General features: G+C 49.9%; 2 protein-coding genes across 2 annotated transcripts; both read right to left on the minus strand.

Moving 5' to 3' along the window:
* Positions 1-5,866: 5,866 nt before the first annotated feature.
* B0H18DRAFT_821917 (uncharacterized protein) lies at positions 5,867-6,094 on the minus strand (the record flags this gene model as incomplete). The annotated part of the gene is made up of 1 exon (XM_048039306.1): positions 5,867-6,094. A coding segment is annotated over one exon (228 nt), but the record flags the coding sequence as incomplete, so codon positions are not given.
* Positions 6,095-9,469: 3,375 nt separating this feature from the next.
* On the minus strand, positions 9,470-15,484 carry B0H18DRAFT_955919 (uncharacterized protein; the record flags this gene model as incomplete). Its single annotated transcript, XM_048042406.1, has 19 exons — positions 9,470-9,753; positions 9,866-10,391; positions 10,420-10,688; positions 10,796-11,606; positions 11,687-11,716; positions 11,765-11,829; positions 11,890-12,042; positions 12,127-12,477; positions 12,585-12,698; positions 12,969-13,271; positions 13,361-13,637; positions 13,691-14,044; positions 14,105-14,408; positions 14,464-14,546; positions 14,604-14,740; positions 14,801-14,839; positions 14,895-15,092; positions 15,245-15,342; positions 15,369-15,484. 19 exons carry the CDS (start codon positions 15,482-15,484, stop codon positions 9,470-9,472), a joined length of 4,512 nt encoding a protein of 1,503 aa, XP_047891937.1.
* Between the last annotated feature and the right edge of the window lie 1,991 nt (positions 15,485-17,475).

Consider the following 17,475-nt stretch of genomic DNA (forward strand, 5'->3'; position numbering starts at 1 on the left):
GATTCAAAGTTGATGATTTCATTGTTGACCCGTTGGCCAGGTGTCAAGCAAAAAATATCCTTGTCACACACTTGCTCCTGGCACATGTTGACACCACTCCATGCTGTGAAAGCAAATCATCAACCAAGGCTTCATCTTCTGGGGGTAGTGAGGATGGCAGGGGATATGACTCCACCAGACAGCCATGACAGATGATCTCATTGGGCCCATTGCTCCGCTTTGCTTTGCTGGTGTTCCGGAGCATTCAAGCCAAATGCAGCAGGACCGCGGCTGGTGGGCATGCTATGAGCTCTTCTGAGACCTTTGTGCAGTATGACTCTCACCTTGCAAGTGATGTGGAAGCTTCATCCAGCGCGTGCTGCAAAGCGCCCTCATGGACTAGGTGAATGTGCCATTGACAATATTAGACTTGTGATTTTTGGATGAATTCTGTCCCAGATCAGTATGGATGGAGGCTACCGGGTCTGGCATGGGCATGGGTGCTTCCGCCATGATGAAGTGGGTGAGGAGGAGCACTGCAAAAAACACCTTCACCACTCAAACCTGCCGCAAACCTGTACAAGAGCTCACCCATCTTTTGGTACCCTTGCGCGCAGTCTCCTGTGTCGGGTCCGGTACAACTGAGCCCTGCTTAAACATCTATTATTCAAAGGCCTGTGCTGGTGAGACAGAGGAAAATATGCACTTGAGTCATGCACTTGCTGGGGAGTGGGCCATGCATGGCAATACAATCCCAGTTGTATTGTCTGTGTCTTTTGTCTTCTGGCTCATAAAATCATTGCTTGAATCTCACTTATCAAATACATTGATATATACTAGTCTGTGAGACTAACTTCCATGTAGTCAAACTGTGACAATAACAAGAGCCTTGTGCAAGCCAAATTGAAATCATGAAGCAGTATTATGGTAGTAACAGAGGTGCTTACATTATTGTTGCTCAGCTCATTCCTCATTGCAGTACCACAAGACACAGAGCATTGAATCCCAGTTGTGCATATTTCTTCATCAGAAAGTGTTACTGTGTTAGGGCTCGTGGGCTCGGAACCCTAGATTCAGGGGCCGGGCTGGCTTGTGAACATACGGATCAGTGATCGTGGTGCAACCGGGGGAGAAGAGGAGGCTAGGGGTCGTGAGCAGGGTGAGGAAGGCCTGCTGGAGTTCTTAGCAGGGCGACGAGCCTTGCTATAGGGAGCGCAATGAGGTCCTGGATTGCCAGTGACGAGCTGGATCCAGTGGGGAGTCCTATGCCGAGCTATAGGGCCGGGTCAAGTGGGGGTCCTAGGCAAAGGCGACAAGCCTAAGTTGAGGAGGGTTCCTAGGCAGGGCAACAAGCCACTGCTGTGACCCCACGTCATTGATCATGTGACTGGCTAGACCCAGTGGCCATTGTCCCTTTTCTGGTACAACAGAGACATGTATACAAAGATAGTGATGTGAACCATGGAAATGTACATTTCAAGCAAGTTGTGGGAGGGCTTATTGCACAAGAAGTATCACAAAAGCTCACATTGCCCTAAATGGTGAGCAACCTTCCAAATCCAGTAATTCCCAACAAAGTGAATGTCTGGTGGTTCATAAATTGCAGATAAATCAGAAGATATTCATAGAGTACTATGACATGGTGATGAGGCCTGTGATGTTTACAACATGTTACCATATATGGCAGGTAAGCTATAATACCATGTACAAGGAAAGCATCAAATGAGCTGTCCTTGCCCATTTTGAGCTCTGTTGTGGCACCATAAAGCAATTTCATGATGTCTGACACACATGGCTATACTGTATGGGTTGTGTGCTACATATCTAGGGTGAAAATGAGCAGTTTGAATTCTGCAAAGTCTCTTGTGTTTCTTTTTGTATTTTGCATTTTCTGGCCTAACTAGCCACTATTGGGGCACAACAAAATTACTGTAGACTCTACGAAACAAGGGCTACAAGTTGACTGTATACTTGCCATATCTATTTGTGAGTGCTTACTGTTCCAAAAAGTGACTGATTATATTGGAGCGCAGTGCTGCTGGTTAGGTCACATGCCATGTTCACCACTTTCCATATTGGGCTCCAAGCTAGACATTACAGGAGCCCCAAGTCCATGGGGAATTGTCAGCCACAGCATTTGTTTGGGTGTGTTGGTGCAAGTTGCGTCGTCTGAGAGTCTGAAATTTGAAACTCAGCTAATGTGAGCATAGTAAGTGTTACTTATCACCAGTTATCTGGCACTCAAACAGTCACATGCACTGTGGGGAAAACCTGCCACATTGGGCTCCATGCTAAGTGTTACATTCTCTCCAGTCATAAGAATGATTCCTTTGTACCTCAGGGATTGTAATTGAGATGACATTGGCACAGCAACCTCTGTTGTATTTCCCGGGTCCTGCACATCGTGTCCATCACAATCCCTGCTTCCAGCCTGAGTGTCATTTTCTCTGAGGATAACGCAAAGGCTGAGGGCCATGTTGACCCTGCCATTAACGTCAGCAACATCATCCATTTGCACATCAGGACCCATGATGGCATCCTCGCTCTTGCTCTTGCTCCCACTATCTCCTTTGTTGTGGGCTGTTGAGAACACTGTGTCACAATGCCAATGTTGCATCTGAGAATTGACAGGGGCATGTGCTGCCTGGCTTGTGTTGCACTTCTGCAGACCAATAATTTTTTTTTCTGAGTAGAGTTGTGGAACTATGGGTAAGCACATACCGGAGCCATGCTGAGTGGCCTGAGCCCGCTGGTGAGAGAGTTGGATACAGTTAAACACAGTAAAAAGAAAAGCAATGATGGGGAAATCAGCCTACCGCGGCAGAGGCATGCACTACAACACATTTGGAGGGCTCCCGTGTTGGTAGAGGGTTCCCTGAAATGATTGCACTGTGACCGGCTTCTGTAGTACCGTTGCCAACACCATCAGCCCTAGCTGTGGTGCCTTTCTTGCCACCATTCTGCGGACAGTAAGAGAGACCCCTGGATATGAAAAAACAAACAATGTGTACCCTGCACAGTTTGGTCACCTTTATCTCCTTCTCCGTGTTGCCTTGGTTTTGTGCCCACCTATTTGCCCAGTTCACCTTAGTGCTGCAACAACGAGCAGATTTGTGTGTGACGCACTGCTTCATGCACTTCAGTGGTGTATCCTCCACGAAGGTCTTCAGCTGTGCACCCCCTTCTCCTCCCAGGTAGACAGATCCCCGTAGAGATGGTGTGGTTGTATTTCACAGCCCAGGCCTTCCACTCATACACTGAGTCATACACCATCATGCCATTGAACCAGCTTGTTGGACTCTTGGCGACCACAATAATACATGCATATGGACTGGAACATTCAATATACACTTGCATCTTGATGAGATCTGTTTAAGCTCAGTCAGTGTGAAAACAAAGGATGCCAGTGGAAGACTTACCAAGGACATGATCTGGGTCAAGATAACCATTGTGAGCATGGCAAATGAATATACTGACATTCAGTGTGGTCTCTGCTTTTAAAAGATGAGGCATATCTGGCAGTACTTGTGGCATGAGGTTGAGTTCCAAGTAAAGACTGTGAGTGAATTCACAACGCTGCAACAGTCCTTCAGGTATTTGTTGGAGACCCAGTAGGCCATGTACACAGGGAAGAGGCTTTTGACAACATCATAGTGGTATCAGAAGACAAGGCTTGTGGGCATGCTTGGTGCAAGGCCCCAGAAATGGACAAGATCACTCACTGTGTGCTGGACAATACCATTGCAGATGTCCCCGTGCTTAGTCCACTCAGAATGCAGTTGTGAAATTTATCTAGATTTGCCGTGAATTATGATCCCTGAGGTACGAAGGTATCGTTCTTATGATGGACCACCATGAAACACCTTAGGAATTCCTCCGGAATGGCAGTTTGTTCCCACAGTGCACGTGACTTGCAGCCACCCCGATAAGCAGAGATAAGTAACTGTTAGTATGGGTTGCTTATCTGAGTCTGAAATTTCAGACTCCCAGACGACACAAGTTGGACCAACAGATACAAACAAATGCAGTGGCTAAGCACTCAGTTATGGATATGAGGCCGATGAAACACCTTAGCAGTTCCCTCAATAAGGAAACTGGTAAACATATCATGTGACTGGCAGCTTGGTGGGCCATTGCTCCAAGCACTCACACACTGTAGGGCCTATATAGCCTCAGCCAGTAACAAATCATAGTATACATAGTATGCTCATCTGATAGCCCTTCATTCAGAGAGTATACAGAAATTCTATTGAGTGTATACAGTGGCTGGCTAACCCAGGAAATGCAAAGCAAAAAAATGCACATGTGCCTCTGCAGATTCAATCTGCTTGTTTATGACTCAAATATGGTCTATATGTACACTGCAATGTATATGTGTAGTTCAGACACTGTGGACTACTCAGTAGCTTCAATAATACAGGTAACAAGGACTATAATGGGTAATCTGAGCATCTTTTGCCATCTTATGGCCCTTGCATACAATGTAATGGTAACCATTGCAGCTCAAGGCAATCATACACTTGTCTTTGATGTATCTGTATATTTCATAGATTTTCTGCATTTCTCTGAGCCCTACATGCCCCTGTTTGTGTATGATTCCTCTTTGGGAAGGTCACATGCTCCATATGGTAATTATGCATCCACTGCTGGCTTTGTCTTGCTCACAGACACAATCTAGGGATACATACCTGAATGTGTACTTACACTATGATCTTATAGGGTTGTTCAGTACATGAGCAGTTCCAAGAGTGAAGTAGCAGGCTTATATAAGCTCACTGGGGCCACAGCAACCATCTTACCAGGTTATTGAGAATGCTATCTGATCTGATGTCAAACCCATGCAATATACAGCTTCATTCACATTGCCTGGATCATTTTGAATATTGTCTCAATTTTCCGCTTTTTTCTGAGCCTATACAAGCTCTCTTAAGCACAGTAACAGTCCGCACTTACATTGCTTACTAAGCGCCCATTAGGCGCCCAGATGCCGTTTGGAGGTGCATCCATGCGGAAATTTGGCACAGTTGCACCTCCGAATGGCATGAGAGGGATGCCAAGCTGCTCTGATTGGTGACAAGCCCTTTTCTGCCCTAATCAGGCAGGCTGCCGAGGTTTTGAGCTGAGTTTGAATCTCAGCCACAGGCTCCTTAGTGGCACTGTACCTGCTGTACTGTGGCCCCACTAAAATGCGGAAAATTCCCAAAATACCACTCAGGCTCACCTTGTACTGTTTGCTGTAAGTAGTGATTGGCTTCTCTCTCTAAACCCTTGGGCAGGCTATGGCATATTCAGAAAATGGTGGACACCTGTGGCACAAAGGCCACAGTTCATGCTGAGCATGCTCAGAATACTGACTCTGTGTCACATGTCAATAGCATAGCCATCAGAATTGTGGGTCCACAGAGCTTTTTCACACTGGACTGATCCTACAAAGTGATACAAAGACATTCAATGGTACAAGTTGTGTTATGCAGTTACTACTGTTGTGAGGAAATCTGTAGGCTAGCAATGTCATAAGGTGGGGCCACCACACTACCACACATAGTATATCAAAGTCTGATTGTCTCTGCAATGCTAGATAAATAGTAGGAAATAAGATAAAATCAGACAATCCCATGACTTCACATTGTGCTGACTGTTGTAGGCCAATGCAAGACAGTACATCTCACATGTGCTAATGCAGATAGTCGGAGCCTTGCGATGTCGGAAATGGACCAACAAAGTCCATTCCGACTGATTGACAAGGCCGCATCGGTATTGGCATGCTGTGGAGCAAGCCGGTAGGCTTTTGACGTGAGAATTTAGTAGTTTGGCAAGTGGTGCAACTCGCACAGAAGGAAGCAATATCCTTACCAATGTTCGGCCACCAATACCATCATTGTACGTAGTCTGACATGCGACAAGTACCTAAGTGTCCAATGGCAGTATGTGCTTCACTGAGAATAATCTCAGGGAGTACTCGACAATGTACCGTTATTCGCAGGACGCACAGTACTTCACAGTCAGCACACAGTCGATACCATAATAGGCTGTCGCGCAGTGGGAATGCGCAATGATCTTCCGGGTGCTCAATGATTGCCTGGAATAGTCGATCTTTCGAGTATCCCGACCGGATTGTCTGATTCGTCTTGTGCAGGTCCAGAGCTTGTTGGATGATTGTATCCAATGGTGGCCCGGAGACTGCAGAGTCGAGTGTAATTGGGTCCGAGACTCCGAGTCTTCATCCGGTGGATCCGTCTCTTGATCCTGTGCATGTGCCACTTGTGGCAGGTGTGCTGCGAGTTCCTCGGCTTCACGCACGCCCGGGTTGAGCACGGATTTTGGTGGGACGAGGGTTTGAGAGTGTCTCGCCACATGGGTCAATCCTAATGTCAGCAGATACATAGTCTTGTGGCTTGTGTAGTACGTCCACACCTTCGTCAGCAAAATAACGCGAAAATGAGTCCGCAACAAGGTTCTTTGAGCCTTGTACATAGACAATCTCAAAGTCGAATCGACTGAGATATTCAGTCCATTGCTCGAGTCGTGGTGCGAGTTTGCGCTTGTCCTGAATGAAGACAAGTGCATGATGATCAGTGACAATGTTAAAATGTCAGCGTATGAGCTTATATTCCCATTTGAGAAGAGCTTTGAGTACACTGAGAGCCTCCATTTCATACGTGAAATACGCATGCTGCACAGGCATGAACTTCTTCAACATGAAGCCAGCTGGGCAGCAGCTATCCCACTGAGGACCTTGGCCATACACTGCACCAACACCTGACGTAGACGTGTCAGTAATTACCCAGATTGGGTCTGAGTTTTGAGGGTCAAAAGGGTGTAAGACGGGGGTCTTACACGCAAGTGCTTTGATCTCATCAAAGCATTTCTGGTGGATCGGACACCAGTTGAAAGACTGACCATTTCATGTGATGCTCAAAAGCGGACCTGTGTAAGCAGCGAGATTGGGCATGAAGTGAGCAAGGTATTGTATGAGGCCCAAGAAGTGTTGTACTTTGTGACAGTTGTGAGGTACAGGCCAGTTGCGAACGCGAGACATCTTGCCCGTGTCAGCATGCAGTCCCTTTTTGTCAATGACATGGCCGAGACAATTGACTCGCCTTGCAAAAAGGGTGCACTTGTTCACACTGAGATACAGCCAATTTTTGTGCAGCTTCTTGAGTACCCACTCGAGATGCTGTTCATGTTCCTCAATAGTGTCTGAGAATACAAAAACATTGTCTAAGTAGACGTGTACAAACTTACCAATGTTGAAGGAGCGTTAGTATCTCCTTGCTGCATAACGAGGCTGTAGAACGTACCATAGACTGTCGCGAAGGCAGTCTTATGGATGTCCTTGGGGTCCACGAGCACTTGCTCATAAGTGTTTGACATATCAATCTTTGAATGATATGGTGCGTGTGCAACATCATGCCGGATCTGGTCTTGGTCCGGAAATGGAGTGATGTCCTTGATTGGTGTTATGTTGCTGAATGTCTGCGACAATGCGAAGACCACCATCCTTCTTCACAATACAGAGCATCGGAGCAGCTTGCTCCATTTGACATTCCTTCCACCATCCATTAGCAGTGTACAATTGAATCTTCTCAAGCAGTTTTGGCTTGAGAGAGTCTGTGCATTTTGGTAGGTAATAGGTATACCTCTTATTCTCATCAATAAGAGGGATCCTGTGGTTGACTTCTCTCACCGGAGGAAGTCCTGGTGGACTGGACCAAATAAGTTTGCATATTTGTGCATTAATTGTTCACGCATTTGTGCAATACGTGCTTCATTATCTATAGATCGGTAATTAGCTGTAATGTGATGGAAGGACACAGTTTGCAGTGAATCCATTGATTCACCACTGCTGTGCCAGTGGTTGGCTAGTCAATGTGAATGCGAAGGCACAGGCACAGGCAGATTAGCCATCTGTGTGTTACATTGGCAGTGGTGCAGCGAGAAGGAAATGTTCGCCACCGATGATTGGCAGTGTCCTCCTCCTCCCATGGAAGCAGTGCCGGTATTGCATGCTGTCCAATGCAGATCACCAACTGTGAGAAGTCGAGACATACACCAAACTTTCACATGAATGGTGTGCCAAGCATGGCATCATAGCGATCCAGGTTCACCACATCAAAATAGACTTCACCTCGGAACATTCCCCAAAGTACAGGTATGTTCGCGCCATAGTTGATGCGCGAACAACTGCCAACACATCCCAGTTGCAGGATGGCTGGATTCTCGAGTTCGAAGGCTTGTATGCCTGCAACTCAAGCGAAATCTGGACTAATAGAATCAGTAGTACTTCCAGAATAAAGCAATACCAGGGCTTGAAGCCCATTGATGGTCAAATATGCAGTCAGGCAAGTTTGATCATACCGTGTTAAGTCAGGCCAACGGCCCATTACAGCGCGTCGCACGGTTGCGCGCGTTGCGAGGGGCTGTGAGCTTGAACTGGGTGCATCAGAAGTGTGCATAGCAGCACGAGCTGACATGGCTCGTAGTGCAGGATATGGCGGAGGTGGGTCGTGCATTTCTGCATCATTGCTCAGCACTTGTTGAGCGAGTGTGATTGTAGTGTCGAGTGAAGGCTCATCTAAGTATTCATAAGACAGATCTGGTATGTTCATAGAATGTACCATCCAGTCTTGGTTGAGCAATCACTCGTGAATGTGTTTGTGATCTTCTGCACTTGGCCGGTAGTGTTTGAGGCTGCGAAGTAATTCATACCTCGTCCATAGTAATTCATGACTTAACATGCGCAAATGGCCTGTAAGCGCGAGCGCGTACATCAGTAAAGTCCGGTACAACAGACTCAGGGTCAGGGATCTCTTCGAGAGGTGGCATTGAGTCGTAAGAGGAGATCGACATTGCGTCGGAATCCTCTGGCCCAGTCGCCACTGCAGCATCTACTAATATGGGATCTACAAGATCTTCCGCAACATGTTCATAGTGTATTCCACTGCGCTCAGATACGGCCTCAATTACAGGGCCTCTACGCAAAATTTCACGTACAGCAGCATTGTCAATCGACTCGAGGTTGATGTTGTCAGCGCCATTACTAAGCGCTTGATGCCACTCAAGCTCGAAAGTGCTTGCATTTGCAGGGTTGCCCAGCAAATCAACATTGCGGGGGACGTGAAATATACAGAGCCCGTACGAGGTACGGTCTCCTTGCAAGACTTCAGTATGTTCTACTAGGTCATTGACCTATGAAATGTTGATGCAACACATTGACCCGTAGTACACGACTCCACAGCGAAGTGCCAACCTCTTGCAGTGAGCCCAAGTGGCCCACTCGCCAACACTCACCGCGAATTCGGCCTCGTCAAAGTTGTGATCCAGTTGGTCCGTGAATAGACTGAAACATGACTAGCGCAAAGCATTGTCCGTGGGCCAGCGACTCACATCGCCATTTACTGGACGTTTCGGCACAGTCAATACTCGGTTCAATGCCAGTACTTCGCGGTGCGAGGTACTGGCTCCCCAAGTGATGTCGTGGCCGTAACGGTCACCAGTATCCTGCACGTCGAGTCGATTGCTCGATGCACGCGGTACTGGTGGTACCTGTCTCGATGTCTGACGTGAGGCCCGTATGTCGAGCCCACGGCTTGATGTCCGTGTCTCTGTGAGATCCGTAACCAGTACGTCTTCGCGCGATATACTGGCGGTGGCATGAAGCAAGCGGTGGTTGCTCAAAGCCCCGCTCGCCATACGCTGCGTCCGTCGATCCCTGCCCTCGTGTCGGCTGGGCTTTCCGTTCTTCCAGCTGCAGCCGGAAGCCACCAAACGGCTCTCAGAAATGTGTCTTCGTTCGGGTGCACGATGACACCCTCGTCGCGCGAGTCGATGCGGACACATCACTTGATATACTTGATGTGCCTGCCTCACTGCACGGCCCAGGCACCTGAACCCGCGAGAACGAAGATTTGGTACAGGAACGGGGGGTGGTGACGGCGGGGCGAGGACCGTGGGCTACTCGCAGTCCAATTCACCGCCAAGCTCCTCAGTCTATCATAGATGTCGCGCGAAAAGGCCGATATCTGTGCGTGAGCCACAATGACGGTGAGTACGTTGGTTGACCGAGCGAGCTCGCCGATCGTACCGCATTGCGTGACCGTGCCGGTCGCGACATGTAGGTCGCCCCGTGGGCCGTCAGTACCACCGACGTGCATGGTGACCGCCACGGCAACCGTGTTGGTTGTCGTGGTCGTCACGAGTGGTGGTGGCTGTGTAGGAGATGGTGGGGTTAGAGGCGGGGGAGGCACGTCCAGCAGGGACGCACCTTCATCTTTCGAGCACGTATGCTCGTCTTCCTTGCCTATACCGCACCCTTCCCCTTCCCCTCCTTCTGCCAGACGTTCCTCGTCTACCCCTCCTGCCTCTGCACTCTCATCCCTCTCCTCTGTCCCTATCCCTCTCCTCCTTCTCTCCTGAGCGCTATCTACGGAGCGCGCGCACGATGTGCTTGTCGTAGTCGCCACTGATGTTGGGGGCCGCTGAGAGGTCGATATTGAGTTGAATGGGAGTCCCTAGGAACGAACCATCAGCGAGAACTGTGAAGTTCTCGCCAGGTTGACGGTCGGGAGGCCGTTCTCGCCGGTCGGGATCCGTAGGCACCGGCTGCTGCACTGCGGCTGCGATTTCGAGCTTGCGCGTTTGGTGGGACTGCGCCAGCGTCGGATGGCGAGCTCGCGGCGTCGCCGGGATTGCAAGGAAGGTGGTGGTTGCTGGAAACACCGAGGTTGAGGTTGAGGTTGAGGTTGAGGTTGAGACTTGCCAGCGGAACCACTGAAGGTTCAGCCGCCTTGAGGTCGGAGGCTCGCACTTCCTGTACTTAGGGGTTGCAAGTCATCCTGGACTGCGGCCGCACATGAGTGCTGGCCATCCGAGGGTGGATCGAGGTTGTTCCACGTTCCTGCTAGCTGACCCAGGCGGGGTTCGATTGTACCGGATGCTCGCACTTCCGTGAGGATGTGCGGGCCGCCTTGAATTGCGGTTGGACGTATTGTATGCCTGCCAGACATTGAGTCGCGAGTGAGGTCGTCGGGGTCCTCCCACTCCTCGGCCAGCCGAGCCAAATGGGGTTCAGCTGCGTTGGAGCGGCCGAGGGCCTGAACTTCCGTGAAGACGTGCAGTTTATTTTGAAACATAGTTGATCGCGCGCTGCAACTGCTCGACGAGAGGTCAGGGAACACCGCGAAACAGGCAGTCAAAGTTGAGCCGGGCACGTTGGACATGCATCGCTGCGGGTCCGTCGTGCCGCCTTGCAGAGTGAAAGGTACGGCCGCGAGGTCGTCCCGTAGCACAGGCGTGCCCTCTTGCAGAGCTGAAGGTACGACCATTAGGCCATGCCGGATCGCAGCCACGCGATCTTCGTGGGCCCCAGTGTGCACAACAAAGGTTCCATTTGTCGCTGCAGCTCTGGGCGCATTCATGGAAGCGTAGGGCACGTCGAACGCGCAGATCTGCGCGTCCACGGTGTCGCCGTGCATTCTGCCCGGTACAACCTGGAGGTTGTACCAGGGCCCGTGCGTGTGATGTGTAGCCAACAGGGCGCACGACGACCTTCGTGTTCGTCGATACGCGTGTTGGCGCGGGCACAGGGATAGGCGGCGGCGAAGGAGGTACATCCTGTAAGGGCGTACCTGTTGAACCGTATAGGCGCCCACCGGGCCGCCGGGTTCCACGGGCCGGATCACACTGCACATGCTGGATCCGCACTTACCGCATAGAGCAAGTCATGCGTGGGAATGGACTATACAGTAGTATTAGTCAGCGTCTCTCAGATGTATATAAGACCCACCAGTAGCATAGCTCTCTCTTCAGTTCCTTCACCACAAAGTAACTTGTGTGCCTCAAGTATCCAACCTTCAAGCAGGTAAGTTAGAGCGCGGTCCACTACGTGTGACCTAGTCTGCTCAACAGTACCTATAATCATCGAGCCTGCCAGGTGCTCCGGCTTGCTCTCGTTGTCGAACCCTTCCTTCTCCCTTTCTGTCTGCTCATAATCCCTATCCTCCTTACGCCCTCCTCGCTCTGCGTTCTCCGTGGTCCGCTCAGTCTTGCTGCTTGGCGCTGGACCTAACGCGCGTCATTCAAGTCCTGGTCGCGCGGCTGGGTTGCGTGTCGCCAGAGCCACGGTAGGAGTCGCCAGAGTCACTAGACCCAAGAGAGAGGCCACCCAAGTCAAGTCACGAGACGAGAGGGGAGAGGTGAGGAGCCGGGGAGGAAGGAAGTAGTGATCTGGTACCGCGAGGTGCCAGGTCGTTGGTTGCCGTTGACTGAACCGGCGGCAGGTCAGCCAGCCAGTCGCGGATGCAAGTTTGCCTTCGCGTTGGGACGGCGCGTGCGTCTGGTTTGCCAGACGGGTGCGTGCGGTGGCTGCCCAGAGAGCGGGAGTGGTCGAGGACAACGAGGAGGTGGTGGCGGTGGCGGTCGCACGCAGTGCGGTGGGCGCTAAAACTTGGGGTGCAATGTATGGATTAATCCTTACCTTTTCGTCCGCGCGAATTTGTACTGTTCCGGTGGTAGACAGATTCACGAATACATTGATATAACACTAAGAATTCACTACCTTTGACACTTATCAACAAACAGAGATTGGTATCAATTGTGTACAGTACCTCGTTGCGGCCTCTCCAGATCACTACTGCGCCATGCGTAGGCGACCAGACGTTTGTGGATGTAGCAATAGGTAGATTTAAACGAAATGATTATTGCTCGACCACCCGTTGTGTCTATCAAAGGTCAAGAGCAAGCTTGAGCTGTCAAGCGATAGACTGCCGGCGGATTGGCAAAGCGGTTGGGAAGCTCCCGATTGATGGCTAGACAATGCGTGTATAGGCTGCGGAGCGGAGGTTACAGACATAAGTACAAACACTTCTACGCTTTCATAATCGTACAGTACGGACAGACGAGCGACTCGAGAGCAGGGATAGGCGAGAGCATGGATAGCGAGATTGATAATGATGTTGACAGCAATAAAATAGATGTACTTGAGGACCTACAATTAACGTACCTCACGGAGACTCGACGAGTGTTTCCTTCGCAATCTGGCGAAGAGCTGAGAGTGAGGTGTCCCTCCCTAGTCTCCCTGCTCCTCATCAGACACATCCATATACATAGTCGAGCTCCCTTTACCGCGGTCCTCGTCATCGTCAGCCATGCGTGCGGTCGAGCCCCCGTCACCGCGAGGTACGCCCGCTGTAGGACACGGGCCGATTCTGAAGGCGGGTTAGGCTTTCGTCCAAGGCTGCCCCCATGTTCAGACCCTTTGCGGTCACCATGAGGTGCGTAGGGCAGGGATCTGGCTTGTCACCTGCCAGATGTGTACGGCCTTGCAACGGAATGACTACGCCGTTGTATGCGTTGAGACGGTATAGAGCCGTGTAACGCGCACCGTTTACTGCGCCCGTAATCAATTCGTCGATGAAGCTCTCGACATCCTCGAGCGTAATAGGCTTGTTCGTCAAAGTGGGCCAGTAGACTTTTCTGAAGTAATCTTGATCTTCGTCTGACGCCTTGTGTACGGCCGGCCACCACAAGTCTTTGGACTGCTTGAGCTGCATCACCTCCGCCATAGCGCAAACCTGGTTGTCGAGGGCCTGGCGAAGGCCCTCAAGGAACTTGGCGTGTTGATGTTTGAGCTGGGCGGTGTTGTAGTCGCGCTTGACAGGCTTGTGTTGTATAGTCAGTTGATCGTGTCAGTGTTTACAAGACGAAGACTCACGATGGCTATACCCTGCTCAACCCACATCTCAAGGGGCCACTGATTATTGATGCCTTTTTTCAATGTACGCATCTGCCTGGTGCTCTGTGGGTCCACGTTGAACAGGTGCATGTCTATCGCCCCGCAGAACATGTGGCCTCCCGCGCTCCAAGGCCCTATGCCGGGTATGACCCCACCGTGGTCCAAGAGCTGCTGCGCGTATTGCTGGTCGTCGTAGGCCAGGTCACTTTCCCGCACGTTCAAGCCTTTGTCGGGGGAGTGATAGGGCGGGTATTCCTCAGCATTGATGCAGAACAGGAATGACATTTGTATCTCTTTAGTGTTCAGGATGTGCTGTCGCCCGGCGTGGTAGAGCTGTGGAACTCCTCATGTTAGCACTGTAATAGACAGGAATGTCAGCCTGCACGTACTCACCTTACGCAAAGCTTTCCGGAAATCCTGAGACTTCGACACCTCCAGTAGGCCCATCGGGTACGTTCCAGCCGTCATCACCAGGCTGACGACGGAGTCCGGAACTGTGACCTGTTCGGTCTCCCCAGGAACAGGGTGATGGGGCGCCAGTTGCAAGACCGCAGTAAAGATTTGGTGCAGGAACTGGGGCGGCACGTAGATGCCCACTTTCCTCCTGACCAAATTAACAAACGCGTGTATCATGTCCTCGTGAAGAAAGAACGGCGAGCTCATGTTGAGAGTGCACGCCTCTTGATCATAATAGTACCTATAGTGACGCGCTTCAGCAGTTGAGATGAGAAACCCTACCCTAGCGCACGCACTTGACAAAGATCAACTGCGGATGCTCCTCCTTGATCGTTAGCTGCAGCTGCTCCCAATCCTCCTTCGTAAAGTCCTTGACTAGCTGTGTAGACATGATGTTAGAGGAGTACTACACTGAGAAACGGAAGATGAGACGCACCCAATCGATGTCGCGAATGTACGGAAAACCGGGAGCTGAGACCAAGTTACCGAAGGCCTTGTGGACCACAGCTGGATAGGTTAGTTGATGTTGCTCGACTGCATCCTTGTTCTCCTCGACCTTGCGATCAATTATGTCTAAGATGGCGGGTCGGGTGAGGTGTCTGATAGACGGTGATTCCAAGGTCGTTTACTTACCAGGGTCCCTAGACTTCTGGTGGCCAGAAGGATGGGCGACTGGCCCAAGTTGATCAGTTTGCTGTACCCTCACAATGTAGGCTATGGTTCTCACCTTGTGTGGGGCAATTGTAAATGTTGTCCACTTCAATCTGGTAGAGAGCGCGATCTTCAGGTCTCTGAACAGTACCCTTGTGTGAGTTGCTGTCCCCTCTACCTCTCATGCGAGAGTGGGAACGAGAGGGGGAGGGACGAGCAGACGGTGCACGCTGCCGTACGATGCGAGACATGGACATCGATGCGTACGGGGAGCCTACGATAGTAGTGTACGAAGCTCGACTGGCAGAGAACCCTGGCTGCCTCATTTGCCTCGTATGCTGAGTCACTGACCCACGTGACCGCAGGTACAGCAGCCGGGGTCCCCCCCTTCAGAGGTACGCTCCATGCGCAGCCCCTATTCCTTACCTCGAGTAGGCCCAGCTGCCCTGAGCAGGTCTAGGACGCCCGCCGTGCACACGTCAGATGCTGGCGCCTTCCGCGTCGGCTCACCGAGTTGCGATACACTCGGACATCGTTTCAAAGTACGTACCCCGCCTCTAATCGCTCGCAGCCAGGGCCGGCGTTAGTGGGGGACATGCGCAGCCATTTCCCATGCCACCGCCTCCATCGCTTCGGTGGTTTTACGCCCAGGGTGGTACAGGGCATGCGGTACGTAGTATAGAGACCCAGCTGCTTTAAGTACTCACCGACTTAATATCCGCGTTCAATACACACGAATTCACACCAATACAACTGTGTGATCTGCCTGCGCAAGACTGTCTGGTCAACGGAGCAATGTTGGTTAAAGAAGACTCACCGTGGCTCGCAAAGGGTCCTCTTTTTTATCTCTAGGTTTCTTACGAGGTCGCAGTCAAGAGAGCGCGGTAAAGCGCCGAGTAGGGGCGCGATCGCTGCCATATGCGCTCGTATTCACGTGCCCGTAGTGCATAGCGTGGGTGTACCCATGGGTGTCTCAGAGCATACCCATACCCATACCCACATGGGTTGCATACCCATGCCATGGGTATGGGTTTTGCATGGGTATTCTGAGTACCCATGGGTATGGGTAATGTTATGGGTAGTCTATGTGCAGTTCATGCTCAATGGCTTGCAAGATATGATGACACTTATTGTGCAGAGGCCAGAATATCAATCAGGCACTGCTACAGTTGGTGAATTCTCATCATAAATTGATGCTATGTGCAAGACCAAGGATGAGCACCCCTCAGACCAGTTCACTGACTGTGTGGTCAATCACAACAGTGGGAGTTTCCAGTTTTTGTCCCACATACATGCAAGAACAATAGAAAAAATGAGTGGGTATGGGAGGGGTCAAAGGTTCCAGTGTATCAAAGTCAAACATAGCAATACACAGGGGTGTACCTTTTTCCAAGTTGTAGACCTGTAGTGTTGTTGCATGTCATGCTCACTTGTTATACTGCAATAGAATGGGCAAGTGTGTTGCCTGAAGTAAGAACTGAAGGGTAGGTAATACAGGATAGGCAAAGATGAACAACTGACAAAAAGGGAAAACAATGTAAACAAGGCACAAAGATCATGTAAGCAAGGTATGTATTACAACTCATAAACTCTGGTGGTTACACAAGTGTGTCATAACAGTACAAATAGCTACACAGACCCACAAGAACTGAGGAATGAAACTAGCAAGGTTGTATACATCCATAGATCTTACATATTTACCAAATATGAACAGTGAGGCAATGGGCAGAGCCTTATAACATGTGCTGTTTACATATAGCAGTATCACAGGTCAACAGTCAGCAGATAAATATACCTCAGACTCAACAACTACACAACTGAATCACAGGAAAGATGTAGCAGTGCTCCATCAATACAGCAGTGTCTTCACATATAACAGCCTGTGGGAAGAGAGTCATATCAGGATTATTAAGCAATATCATCACAGGATCCCCACATTTCATTACTTTTTCACCAATATAGCATCAATAAGGGGCAAGGCCTGTCAATGACTATGCCAAAAGGCAGTTTCATTGAGCTTAGCTTCCAATTGTGAAGTGGTGCATATAGGCCCTACTCTATGTTAAGAAGGTTTGTCATCTGAGTGGTCATGTGGCCGCTGTCAATACCATTCCACTAGCACCTTGAATTTATTGAATTGACCAACAAGGCATGAACACTACCTCATAGGTATGTACTGCTGGTGTGACAAGCATATAGGCCCATCTCAAAGTGTTTGTGACATAGCAATCATGCTGATTTCTTTTCCATCAGGATCCCTTTCACAGGTGACCAACTAAGCATTACACAGTATTACCAGCTGTCTAACAAAGACAGCTTTAAAGTAAGTAGGATTCAGTATGGTCACATTGTTTGGTAGAGCTTCCAGCTACACCATACTGACAAACACATGGCACTGCAGTAATCATTGTGCATTGAAAAGGTTAGTTGAGCTTTCTCCTAATTCTTCATTTGAGCCACAACAGCACATACACTGCAATGCACATTAGATATTTCATTTGCTTATTTGATGGCCTCAGCAATCTGTGTATTTGATTATAGCATATCAATATTTGGCAAAAGCCATGTCATGCATGGTCAATGAGTCTTGAGGGAAAAATGACTGGTGACTTTACCATACTGCCACTATTGCAAATACTCTCAAGCAAAGCTTCAGA

The sequence above is a fragment of the Fomitopsis serialis genome (genome assembly GCF_022376445.1).
Source record: "Fomitopsis serialis strain Sig1Antser10 chromosome Unknown B0H18scaffold_47, whole genome shotgun sequence".
Taxonomy (NCBI): Eukaryota; Fungi; Basidiomycota; class Agaricomycetes; order Polyporales; family Fomitopsidaceae; genus Fomitopsis; species Fomitopsis serialis.